The sequence below is a fragment of the Hipposideros armiger genome, unplaced genomic scaffold, assembly GCF_001890085.2.
Source record: "Hipposideros armiger isolate ML-2016 unplaced genomic scaffold, ASM189008v1 scaffold_236, whole genome shotgun sequence".
Taxonomy (NCBI): Eukaryota; Metazoa; Chordata; class Mammalia; order Chiroptera; family Hipposideridae; genus Hipposideros; species Hipposideros armiger.
The window spans coordinates 2,383,500-2,396,735 of record NW_017731586.1 but is presented as its reverse complement, the minus strand read 5'-3'; the positions used below and the strand labels follow the sequence as shown (position 1 = coordinate 2,396,735).

General features: G+C 37.6%; 1 protein-coding gene across 1 annotated transcript in view; it reads left to right on the top strand.

Annotated features, from left to right (window-relative positions):
• MAGI2 (membrane associated guanylate kinase, WW and PDZ domain containing 2) overlaps positions 1–13,236 on the top strand; it is a 318,539-nt gene that overhangs the window by 122,917 nt on the left and 182,386 nt on the right. Inside the window, exon 5 of the mRNA XM_019655111.1 lies at positions 9,976–10,007. Within this exon, the coding sequence (XP_019510656.1) occupies positions 9,976–10,007 (32 nt within the window). The remainder of the gene's footprint in view (positions 1–9,975; positions 10,008–13,236) is intronic.

Below are 13,236 nucleotides of genomic sequence, written 5' to 3'. Positions count from 1 at the left end.
CCTGGAGCTGGGCTGCCGGGAGTCGCTGGCAACAGCGTAGGCTGCAGCCCCTGCTTCAGTAGGCTGCCATGAGCTACTCGTGAGTGGCTGGCAACCAGCGTGAGCAGCTGGCAGCTAGCATGAGTTGCCATACCATGAGCGGCCATCCAATGGCCAGCAAGCAACTGCTTCACCCGGGAAGAGCGCAATGATAATACCAACATGGGCCAGTGAAGCGACGCCCTCCACAACTAGACTGAAGAACAAAAGGGCAGCAACTTGTCTGTTCCCCTTCCTGGATTCCCCAATTCTGTTCCCCTCCCCAAATTCCCCAATAAAATCTTAAAAAAAGAAAAAGCCCTTTGTAGTTTCTAATATTTTCTGCAAATTTCACCTCGCTATGAGTTTTAGCCTCCCTAACACAACCATTCCCCTTCCAGTCCATTCCTTTATTCCTGCTCAAGCTATCTACCTGGACTGCTCTATTTAGAACATATTTTTATATAGCTGAATTTATCAGAAGACAACATGTGCAGGCTTATCCTTTCTAGATACTCATTGGGATTCCTTGGAATGGTCAGATTATTCTGTCTATAAGGAACAAAGTCAGGGGGGAAATGGCCATTTGAAAACACTTTATAGTGGTTATAAGAAAAACACTTATTTAAATGACGCAATAAAGATCACTGTTAAAGCATTACAGAGAAAGCCTCAGCTTGCCATATAAAAACAGATTTCCAGGCCAAAGATGGCAGCCAATTTGAAATTTTCTTTGCAAATTGACTATTTTGCTTGGCTGAAACTTGGTGATATGAGATCTGGATACTATCTTCCATGCTTGCTTAATGGAAGGTCGTTTCTTGGCCTAGGTCAGTTTCATTAAGAAGAATTGCCCTTTTACTGACTTCAAATAGCTTAAACAAATTATCTAAAGGAACTTCAGGGTTTAGCCCATTTAATGAATTTTAATAAGAAATATATGAGTCAGTCAAAAAACAGAAAAAAGTGAATAATATTGAACGAGGTTTAATGGAAATTAGCTCATTACCCTGCTGGCTTACATTTACCAAAGGCTAAATTTTTTATGGAAATTTTGCCAGGCTGCTGGAAAAGAGGAGGATCTTTAAAGTAAAAATTAACTGTATTAGTGGTATTTTTCTCCCTCAAAGTAGCCCTAACTGGAGATTCTAAAAACCCTGGGGCTTTTTTTACCCTTTGGAAAACTTTTAAAAAATGATTCCTTTTATGAGGAGAATTTCTCATCATCCCTGAAACATTTTTAGAAATGTAGTAAGAACATGAGTTTCCTTTATTGCATACAATCCTTTATATGAAAAGATAACATAGGAGGTGGAAGGGTCCACATGTGTCCAGGCCAGTGTCCTGACCTCCAGCAAGATGCCACAGGGACTGTGGAAAAAAATGCTCTCTCCTTCTCACTTTCTCTTATTTTCTCTCACATTCATGTAATATGCACATACTTTTGTCCTCCCTTCTTTTTCCTTTTCTTTTTTTTATTTTAAATTGTGGTAAAATATACACATCATAAAATTTGCCATATTATCCATATTTAAGTGTACAATTCAGTAGTGTTATGTACATTCACATTATTGTGTCTTCCTTTTTAAAAAACAAAACACACCACTTTTAATAACCCAGGGTGTAGACGTCTTCAGTGAAACAGGTCTTTATTTCAAAGTGATTCCTACTCCTTTTCTGTTGTTTAAATAAAAAGAAAAATAGTGTTTCCCCTGCATCTCTATCATTTTTAGTAGCTGTAGAATCCCCTACAAAATACATGAGACTATAATGATAATCTTCAACCCCGGACTCATATGTTGTAGCAAATACTTCAGTTGAAAAAAAAAAAACACTTCACATTCTGCAAATGGGAGTTCAATATATCAAGTGGAGTATAGAGGCATATTGAAAGATTTAGTTCTGTTTGGGAAAATTCCTAGAAATCTCAAAAAATTGCCTTGGTGTTATTCCAATTTGAAGATATCTCAATGGGACTCTGTGATTAAATTGCTGTCCATTGCATTTTGATCCCGTCTTCAAACTGGGGTGATTTTAAGAAAGTTCATCATCTTGTTGCCCTGTGAAAGTAAATAATAATACAAATGAATGAATAAATAAATAAATAAGCTCTTACCAAACAACTCACAAATGCATGCTAGAAAGGGGCTCTCCAGGCTGACTGGTGTGATGGTTAAGAGCTGGCTTGGGACGCCAGAGGGCCCCTGTTCGGATCCCACATATGAGGGCCAGTGACGCTGCCCTCTACAGCTAAGATGCTGAACAACAGCTCAACCTGGAGCTGGGCTGCAGTGGGTTGCCATGGGCTACCGTGTGTAGCCAGCAGCCAGCATGAGTGGCCAACAGCCATGGTGAGTGGCCGTCCAGAAGCCAGCGACTGACCTACCTCACCCAGGGAGAGCGCAATGATGGTGCCAGCTTGGGCCAGTGAAGCAACGTCCTCCACAGCTAGACTGAAGAACAAAAGGGCAGCAACTTGTCTGTTCCCCTTCCCCAATTCACCAATTCCCCAATTCCCAATAAAAATCTTTGAAAAAAAGAAAGAAAGAAAGAAAGAAAGAAAGAAAGAAAGGGGCTCTCCCTTCAGAGCTACTATAAATATAATGATATTCTTTCATTTTGGGTATCACATGTCAGAAGAAGTAGGTTCTTTAAAAAGCCATCCTGTGGAACATTCCTCTTGGGATAAGGCAGTGTTACTGAATAGTCATCAGGCAATTTGAAAATGGTCTTTTGTGACACTAATGTCAGCCCCACAGAGTCCTATATCACATGAGGTGAGACCTTCCTTAGTCAAGGCTACTGATGAACAGGCAACCACCATTATCCAATGATCTGTATAGCAAAGGGAATGTCCTCAGCTTTCTCTAAAGCAAGATTCCTGGCAATCAAGCACTGGAAGGGGTGTAAGAAAAGGAAATATTAAATATTTTCTGGTTTGTTTGGTTTTTTTGTTTTGTTTTTTTACTGAATTGCATGGATATTACCAGCAGTAGATGTTGCTTATTGTGTTTTACTTTTTAAGTGGTTGCCCAGGACACTGTCTTTTTATTTTTAAATGGACATATAAAGTGTTACCTCTATAGGGTGGTCAGATTTAGCAAACAAAAATACAGAATTCCGAGTTAAATTAATTTCATATGGACAACAAATAATTTTTTAGTATAAGTATGTCCTATGCAATATTTGTCTCATACGGTATACAGGACATACTTATACTAAAAAAAATATCATTATTGACCTGAAATTCAAATTTGACTTGGCCTATTATAGTTTGTCTGGCTACCATATTTCTACAGTTTATTAAAAATTATATTTAGTTGACATGTAGAATTTGCATTTCAATGATGCCAGTGTTGTCTTCTCTCCTCTTCCATTTTTGTACCAGAATTCTTTGTGTAAGCTATTGGCAGTGTTTCTGTTTCTCTGCCCATCTCACTTTTAGGAGCAAAATTAAAAATATATTTTAGTGTTATTTCTTGTTCTAAAGAAGACAGATTTTAGAGACCTAATTCAGTTGTGTGCTTTTTATTAAATGCATCTAAATTTTCTTATTAGCTGTGACTAAATATTTCTCTTTCATTTTTTCCTTTTATCTTCCTATTCTTGTTTTCATTAGTGTATAACTGTACCATAGGGTCTTCAACTTTTGTTGTCTTAAGAGCCAGGATTAATTAATATATTTGCATTTGTACACACATACACACACACACAGGCACGTGCACGCGCACACACACACACCAATAAATTATCAGTATGGAAAACATAGGTCTTTATAAAAAAATTTTAATCCCGTAAGGGAATTATAATATACTGTTTTCTATAGAGGTAGAGGAAGTGAAGGCCAAAAATAAACTAAAATATAAAGACACTGTTACTACTATTTTATAGGGAAAATATCTTATTTTCTATGAACTTGGTTTTATAAAGAGAACTGTCAGCTCTGAAAGACTTAAGAAAAAGATATCTGTATCCCTACTCCTGTTTCCCTGTGAAGATGGGTGGTGAGAAGCCCAAAAGCAGTCCTCTCGGCAAACCAGGCCTATCTGCTGCTGTCATCTCTCTCTGACCAGAATGATTTCAAGAAAAAAAAAAAAGTTGCAGAAATAAGGATTTAAAAGTTTTTCACTTTGTTTTGAGTGTTTTTGTTTTTTTAATTAAAATTTATTGGGATGAAATTACATAGATTTCCTAGAGGAGCCATCCCTACAAAAATTTTCACACATTTATAATATAAAACAGTTTGACCCACACTATTACAGTATTTCTGTAGCTCTTCCAATGAAGTTGAGCAGAAAATTGGAGTTAAGTCATGTAGAAAACTTAACCTTCTGGCTTAATCTAGCCAAATTGAGTATATCCAAAATATATGTTTTCTATTCATCTTAATTTAAATATTTATAGCATGATTGATAATTTGCTAAAGAAACACAAAGGATCACTTAAGTTATTTATATTTAAAGAAATCTATTCTGGTGCTGTTTCTTGCTACCTAAAATTGCTTGCTCCTCAGCAAGCAGCTTCTTTTTGACAATGATTCAGAAAGGGCAAAGATTGCTGCAGAGACTGAAGCCTCAGCAGCACAACCCAGCATCAGAAATGTTCCAGAAACTTCCATAATGGGAGCGGTGAAGTCCGGGGTCGTGCCAATGGTCTGAGGTTAGACTGAATGAAACAGCCTTAAAAGAATGGGAAGCCAGAGTGCCTATGATGGGAAGTGGTCAAAATGAATATCCCTCTGTCCTTGTCTGACCTTGACCAGTGTTCTGGCACCATAACTACAGATGATTTGCTCATGTTCCACAGGAGGAATAATCATCTTTTAAGATATTGTCCCATGTGGAGACGACAAAGCTTCACAATAGGGAAGCATTTTCAATACATCTGTATCAAAGACTAAGAAACTCACCACACCTAACAAATGTAAAACAGCAAATACTCAAAGTCTGTTCAGCACTCCAGGAGGTGACAACAAAAAGAAAGTAAGGGAGACATTTGAATGGTTTGGCATTGTGAGACTGTATAAACAACACCTTTTCTTGGAGTGTTGCTGGCAATTCCATAAAATGGCAAAATAATTTTTTTTAATTATTTTTTTCAGTTACAATTGACATACAATATTATTTTATATTAGTTTCAGGTGTACCAGCATAGTGGTTAGACATTTATATAATTTATGCAGTGATCCCCCTGGATTAGTCTAGCACCCACCTGGCACTATACATAGCTGTTGAAACATTATTGACTATATTCCCTGTGCTGTACTTTATATCCCTGTGACTGTTTTGTAACTTCCAATTTGTACTCCTTAATCCTTTCACCTTTTTCATCCAGTCCCCCAACCCCCCACCCTCTGACAACAGTTTGTATCTATTAGTCTATTGTGGTTTTGATTGTTTGTTTATTTTGTTCTTTAGATTCCACATATAAGTGAGATCATACTGTATTTGTCTTTCTCAGTCTGACTTATTTCACTTAGCATAATACCCTCTAGGTTCATCCATATTGTTCCAAATAGTAAGATTTCATTCTTTTTTATGGCTGAGCAATACTCCTTTGTCTCTACGGACCACATTTTTTGTATCCAGTCGTCTATTGATGGGCACTTGGGTTGCTATCATATCTTGGCTATTGTAAATAGTGCTGCAGTGAACATAGGAGTTCATATATCTTTTCAAATTAGTGTTTGGATTTCTTCAGATAAATACCCAGAAGTGGAATTGCTGGGCCATAAAGTAGTTCTATTTTGAGGAACCTCCATACTGTTATCCATTGCGGCTGCACCAATTTGCAACCCCACCAACAGTGCACCAGGATTTCCTTTTCTCCACCTCCTCACCGCCAGCACTTGTTGTGTGTTGATTTATTGATGATAGCCATTCTGACAGGTGGGAGGTGGTATCTCATTATGATTTTAATTTGCATTTCTCTGATGATTAGTGATGTTGAGCAGCTTTTCATGTGTCTATTGGCCGTTTGTATGTCCTCTTCGGAGAAATGTCAATTGAGGTTCTCTGCCCACTTTTTAATTGGAGTGTTTGGTTTTTTTCAGTGTTGAGTTATATGAGTTCTTTATAAATTTTGGATATTAACCCCTTATCAGATGTATCATTGGTGAATATTTTTTCCCATTCAATAGGTTTTTTTACATTTTGTTGGTGACTTCTTTTGCTGTGCAAAAATGTTTTAGTTTGATGTAGTCCCATTTGTTTATTTCTTTGTTTCCCTTGCCCAAGGAGATATGGCAGAAAAAAATATTACTAAGAGCAATGTCAGAGAGTTTACTGCCTATGTGTTCTTCGAGGAGTTTTATTGTTTCAGGTCTTACATTTAAGTCTTTAATCCATTTTGAGTTTATTCTTGTATATGGTATAAAAAGGTGGTCCAGTTTTATTTTTTTTTTCATGTATCTGTCCAGTTTTTCCAGCACCATTTATTGAATAGACTTTCTTTACCCCAGTGTGTATTCTTGCTTCCTTTGTCATAGATTAAATGACCATATAGGTGTGGGGGTTTTTCTGGGCTCTCTATTCAAACAGCAAATAAGTTTTATCCTTCACAGAAAAGAATGGTTAATTGACCAATAGGTTACAATTTTTTTCATCTCATAATTGTTTTCAAATTGTTTTCATTGTCATTTTATAGAAGGAGTCAAAAGAGATTAATGTATTTATTTATCTACTGTTTTTACTGAGCTATTTCCAAAAAGAATGTGATTAAATCCATATAAATAAATTTATCAAACCATACATTGAACAGATTTTTTCCCCCATTAGTTAGAAAGAGAGATAAGAAGAAACAGACTACAGCCGGCCGAGTGGCGCGTTGGTTAAGAGCTGGCTTGGGATGCCAGAGGGCCCCGGTTCAGATCCCACATATGAGGGTCAGTGACACTGCCCTCTACAGCTAAGATGCTGAATAACAGCTCAACCTCGAGCTGGGCTGCCGTGAGTCGCCTGAGATGTAGGCTGCAGCCCCTGCTGCAGTGGGTTGCCATGGGCTGCTGCGTGTAGCCAGCAGCCAGTGTGAGTGGCCAGCAGCTGCTGTGAGCAGCCATCCAGAAGCTGGCAACTGATCTGCCTTGCCCGGGAAGAACACAATGATGGTGCCAACTTGGGCCAGTGAAGCAACGTCCTCCACAACTAGACTGAAGAACAAAAAGGATAGCAACTTCTCTGTTCCCCTTCCCCCAATTCCCCAGCGCTGTTCCTCTCCCCCAATTCCCCAATGAAAAATCTTTAAAAAAAAAAGAAGAAACAGACTATATGAGAAAGTGAGCTAATTCTACTATCTTCTTAGGTAAGGTGGTTATTGTACTTGAGTTTTAAATTTAACTCTGGATTCCAAGGAAAGCTGAGAAACATGATGTGTTATATACTTTCACTCATTTCATAAAACAAAGCGTAATTTCTTCACAATCGTGCATTGCAGTGCAGTTTGTATTTATGCCAGGCCTGAGTTGGATTGCTTAATCATCTAAATAATTGTGTGTCCAGATTTCTATAGATATCTCCTATAAATGTGTTATGTTTTCAAATATTCCCATTTTGTACAACTCCCAGTTTAAATATGATCAATATAGTATGTGACATATTTTCAATATTCTTTATTTTTTGTCTTTTAAAAAAGTATTTATTTATTTTCAATTGCAGTTGACATTCAATATTATTTTATATTAATTTCAGGTATACAGCATAGTGATTAGACACTTATAGAATTTATGAAGTGATCCCCCTGGATTAGTCTAGTACTCACCTAGCACTATATATAGTTATTACACTATTATTGACTGTATTCCCTATGCTGTATTTTACATCCCCATGACTATTTTGTAACTACCAATTTGTATTTCTTAACCCCATCACCCTTTTCACCCAGGACACCAGCTCCCTCCCATCTAGCAATGATCAGCTTGTTCTCTGTATCTCTGAGTCTATTTATGTTTTGTTTGTTTGTTTATTCTGTTCTTTACATTCCACATATAAGTGAGATCATATGGATTTGTCTTTCTTAGTCTGACTTATTTTACTTAGCACAATATCCTCTACGTCCATCCACATTGTTGCAAATGATAAGATTTCATTCTTTTTTATGGCAGAGTAATATTCCATTGTATATATGTACCACTTCTTCTTTATCCAATCGCCTATTGATGGGCACTTAGGTTGCTTCCATATCTTGGCTACTGTAGATAGTGCTGCAGTGAACATAGAGGTGCATACAGCTATTCGAATTAGTGCTTTGGATTTTTTCAGATAAATACCCTGAAGTGGAATTGCTGGGTCATAATGTATTGGGCCTTCGGGAAAGTCATGACGCATTTTTGCATTGAAAAACATAGAAAAATACGTCATGACTTTCCCGACAACCCAATAGTTCTATTTTTTATTTTTTGAGGAACCTCCATACTGTTTTCCATAGTGGCTGCACCAATTTTCAATCCCACAACAGTGCACAAGGGTTTCCTTTTCTTTCTTTCTTTCTTTTTTTAAATTAAAGTTTATTGGGATGACAATTGTTAGCAAAGTTACATAGATTTAAGTTGTACAATTCTGTAATACATCATCTATATATCACATTGTGTGTTCACCACCCAGAGTTCTCTTTCCATCACCATGTATTTGATCCCCTTTACCCTCATCTACCACCTTCCCCCTTTACCCTCTGGTAACCACTAAACTATTGTCTGTGTCTGTGAGTTTTGTTTCTTCATTTGTTCTTCTTGTTCTTTTGTTGTTTTCAGCTTTATATACCATATATCAGTGAAATCATATGGTTCTCTACTTTTTCTGTCTGACTTATTTTGCTTAGCATTATAATCTCAAGATCCATCCATGTTGCACAATATTTCATTTTTTACTGGGCATTTTATCAGATACCACCTAACATTACAATGAGAGAAATTGTTGAAAGAGTGAAGTTGTATGACATGAAAAGAAAGTAATTTTGATTTGTATGCTAGATTTTGTTTTGACTTGCTGGGCCAATATATGGCAGCACCCTTCACCACTACCATCCCATTATTTTTTAAGCTTGTTTTTACTAACATTTTAAAAAATTGATACCATCTGGTAAAATAATGACAAAGGAAAAAAAGTAAAGAGAATTAATCTGTCCTTTACTTTTAATTATCTTAATGGTCATTTGGATCATAAAATCCAATCATCATACCATTTGTGATAATAGAAAGCTTTGGGGTGGTTTTTTTTGTTGTTTTTTTTGGGTTTTTTTCAATAAGTTTTTAAAAACATGGTTTTGATGATACACGATTCATTCAATTTACAAACATTTTGAGCTGCTTCCTCATGCAAACCATTGTGCTCACACTAGTGTGTTAGGGTAATGAAACAGATTATCTGCTCTAGAGAAGATCTCAGGGAGGACAGTCCCATAAATGTTAGACTAGAATCTGATTCATAATATAGGTATCTGCATTAAATGTAAGACTAATGAAGCCTTGTTGAATGATTTTAACTACATAAAGTAGGTACATATAAAATTCTTATATAAATGCTAAGCAAATGTATTTACCTTTAAAAATCTAACTTTCTATCTATATTCTCCTCTCTCTCTCTCTCTCTCTCTCTCTCTCTCTCTCTCTCTCTCTCTCTCTCCTCTCTTACTCTCTAGCTAAACCTGTACCACAGATATCTCTAAGGATGATTCAATTTTAGATCTTGTAAAGCAGCTGACAATTTGCCACACAATTACCCACTCTGTGCCTCAGAATCCTCCACTTCCAAATAAGAATTTGTTCTTAGAATCATTAATATAATTCTAATGAAATTATTTAGGCTCCTTGAAGAGAACTATACAGCAGCCAGGCAGAAATTTCTGTGGTTATTATTGTTTGCTGTTAACGAATTTAAGTGACTCACAATTATTTTAATATCATGCCAGCCATAAGTAGTACTGGGGTGTATTTTCAAAGTTCAAATATTGTTTTCTTTATTACAGGTTTCTTTTCTCCATGGAAAACTCCAAAACCTGTAAGTTGGAATTATTATGCTTCTTTATTTCTAGTTATTATTGCAATCCCATTAAGCAAGAGCTGAATTGAGTGACCTCAGAATCTCTCCTACCTCTGAGATTCTGTGATATCAAAACAAGCCTCCTGTGTCCCTTTGTCTTGTATTTGTCCCACAAATACAAAAATAATTCATCTTACTTTCTATAAAAGCAAAGCTGCCTGTGTTCCTAATACAAAATGAGCATTGATACTGTTCAGTATGATGTGCTAAAAATACTTTAGAAAACTTTCATTTTTTCCATGTTAGAAATACTATAGTATTGATAACATGAAATTTTTAGAAGCAATGCAAATTTATAGGCCCAGAGGTCTTAACCTGCAAATTAAATCTGGTCCATAAGAAATTTAGCTTTGTATATATTTATATGTGCATTTTAATACATACAGAGCTAAATATATATGTGTTTGTGAAAATATATATGGTTGTATATACACAAATATATATACATATGCATATATATATGTATCCCCCCACCCCCCATCAAACCTGACAATCACTCAAAGTGATGCTTCTGCATCTTCTTCAGATATTGGTGATCTCTGCCATCACCTAACCTCTCTGGGCCTAGTTCTTTTATGAATCATCCTGTAATTTTGGTACCAATACAGGAGGTGATGGATTTTAATAGTCTTTTTGTGAGGTTAGGTTAGCCAAGTTAGCTTTGCAATTAGAAATGATCTTTACTTGCCACTCGGTTGAAACCAATAGTTGCCCAAGTCCCAAGAGCTGGGACTGGTTTCGCAGAATCCTGTTTTATGGTGTATTAGAATACACTACCCCGACTGGAATGTGTAAAACCCATTACTAAAAGAGAGCTGTGGCAAAGTAGTTCAAGTCCAGAAAACTCAGGGAATCATGCTTTCTACCCGCTTCTTCTCTTTCCTCTGACAGTAAGCAGTTCAGACCCAAGTGCCTCTAGTCTGGCCAGGGTAGGGAATGTTGGGATTAGTTTTATGTTTTTCTAATTTCTTTTACTGAGGGAATCTTCAATTGCTTGATGTTCTCATTTTAGAAATGGAGATAATATACTTTTCAAGTGCAGTAAATGGGCTTTATTAAATAAAATGCCTTTAAAATGGTTTGAAGGTGTGAAAATAAAGTATTATTGAGCCCCACAATATACCTGAGCTCCAGGTTTCTCTCCAAGAGAGGTGAGTTAACCAGGAGCTGGAGATGAGGAGCTGAGGGTGTCAGGGCTACAGAACATTCTCACCAAGCATGTCCCCATTTAGGAGTTGGCTCATCTGGTCCACAGAGGATGCCAGATGGGAAAACCAGACCTGTTTGGGCTTAGTAAACCACTTAGTGATGATGTTACTTTGAAGAGAAGTATTTAAAAATGTTTAAAATGAAATTTGTTTTATCTTGACCAAAATCTGAGTAATTCTTCCCTTTCATCACCAAAGTTAAATCTGTGTTCTGTTGTTATACACACCTTTCTCTAATGTAAGAAGAAAACTTGCAACCTCATCATGGTGCCCCAATTATGCAATTTAGAGACTTCCTTATATGTACCACATTTACACAAATTATGCCATTTGACATAATTACAGCATTTGCTGTCATTAAAGTAATTACATCCTTAGTCAATAATTCCAAAAAAGGTTTTATAGAACTCAATTTACAATTAATCCTGAACCCATACGCCCCTCCAAAAGCGAGAGCTTGGACTTCCAGGTCCTTGGCTGAGTGAAGATAGATGACTATCTATTTCATGTCCTCCATGTAGCTATCAGAAACTCCTTAGAGTAGACGAAGGATGATAATAAGAGGCAGTGTGGTGTGTGGTTTAGGGTGCAAACACTGAAGCATACTTCGGGGGTTCACAGTTTGCTTCTAGCTTTGTGACCTTCAACTGTTGGGTTGTCGGAAAAGTCATGACATATTTTTCCTATGTTTTTCATTGCAAAAATGCATCATGACCTTTTCGACAACCCCATAGCTGCTAAAGCTTGCAGTACCTCAAGTTCTATATCTGTGAAATGGGGACAATAATAACACCCTCTCATGTGATTATTGTGAAAAGTCTGTGAGTGAATCCGTGTAAGTGGCTTAAAACAGTGCCTCTACATGTTGAGCTCAAAAATATAAACTGTCATCCTAGAAAGCACACCCTCTATGTATAAACCCTTAAAAAATGAATCACTCTATGGAATGAACATAGTTTGCTAGTCATTTAAACGAGTATATAAACATATGCCCACAGTGTATGAATTGATACACTCTCTCCTCTGAGGAGGACTGATGACATCCTCAGTCGGGAGAAGGAGATGTGATCCTGAGTGAGCCTTTCCTCCCCCGGCCCTATCACTTCTGACCCTCTCCTGTCCTACTGATCCACATTCTCAGTTAGTCCATGTCAAGAGAGTCACTTTCCATTCAACGAGTCATACACTAATTGTAGTGAGTTCTCATTGTCTCCATCTGGAAGGGATCCAAGTTCACTTTTCAAGTATAGAATCAAGCCAAATGCCTCCATCTCCCAGCCCTGCCCTAAAATAGTGAGTTGTGTGTTTAGACTACCCCTGCAATTATAGGAAGCAAACAACTTCTAGATCAAGTATTTCATGGGGCTGAGGGAGGGCCTGCCTTATTCACAAGCACTCTGTTCCCAGTATGCACCCCAGAATCAGAAGGTGGGGTTTAAATTATGGACCAGCCCAGTGGTGCAATTGTTAGGAGTTGGCTTGGGATGCCAGCTCTAAGCAGCAGGGCCCCGGTTCAGATCCCACATGAGGGCCAGTGATGCTGCGCCCTCTACAGCTAAGATGGTGAACAACAGCTCGACCTGGAGCTGGGCTGCCGTGAATCCCCGCTGACGGCGTAGGCAGCAGTGGGACTGGCCGGCAGCATGCGTGCGCTTTTGTGAGCTGCCGTGAGCAGTCATTCAATGGCCAACGAGTGACTGCCTCACTCAGGAAGAGCGCAATGATAATACCAACATGGGCCAGTGAAGCGGTGTCCTCCACAACTAGGCTGAAGAACAAAAGGACAGCAACTTGTCTGTTCCCCTTCTCCGATTCCCCAACACTGTTCCCTCCCCCAATTCCCCAATAAAATCTTTAAAAAAGAAAAAAAAAATTAACCACACCATGATTTGGTTTTTCTGTTTTACTGTTTGGTGCCCTGTTGTGGACTGTATGTCCACTCTGTCTACTGATATTTAGGTGACTGTCATTTCATACAG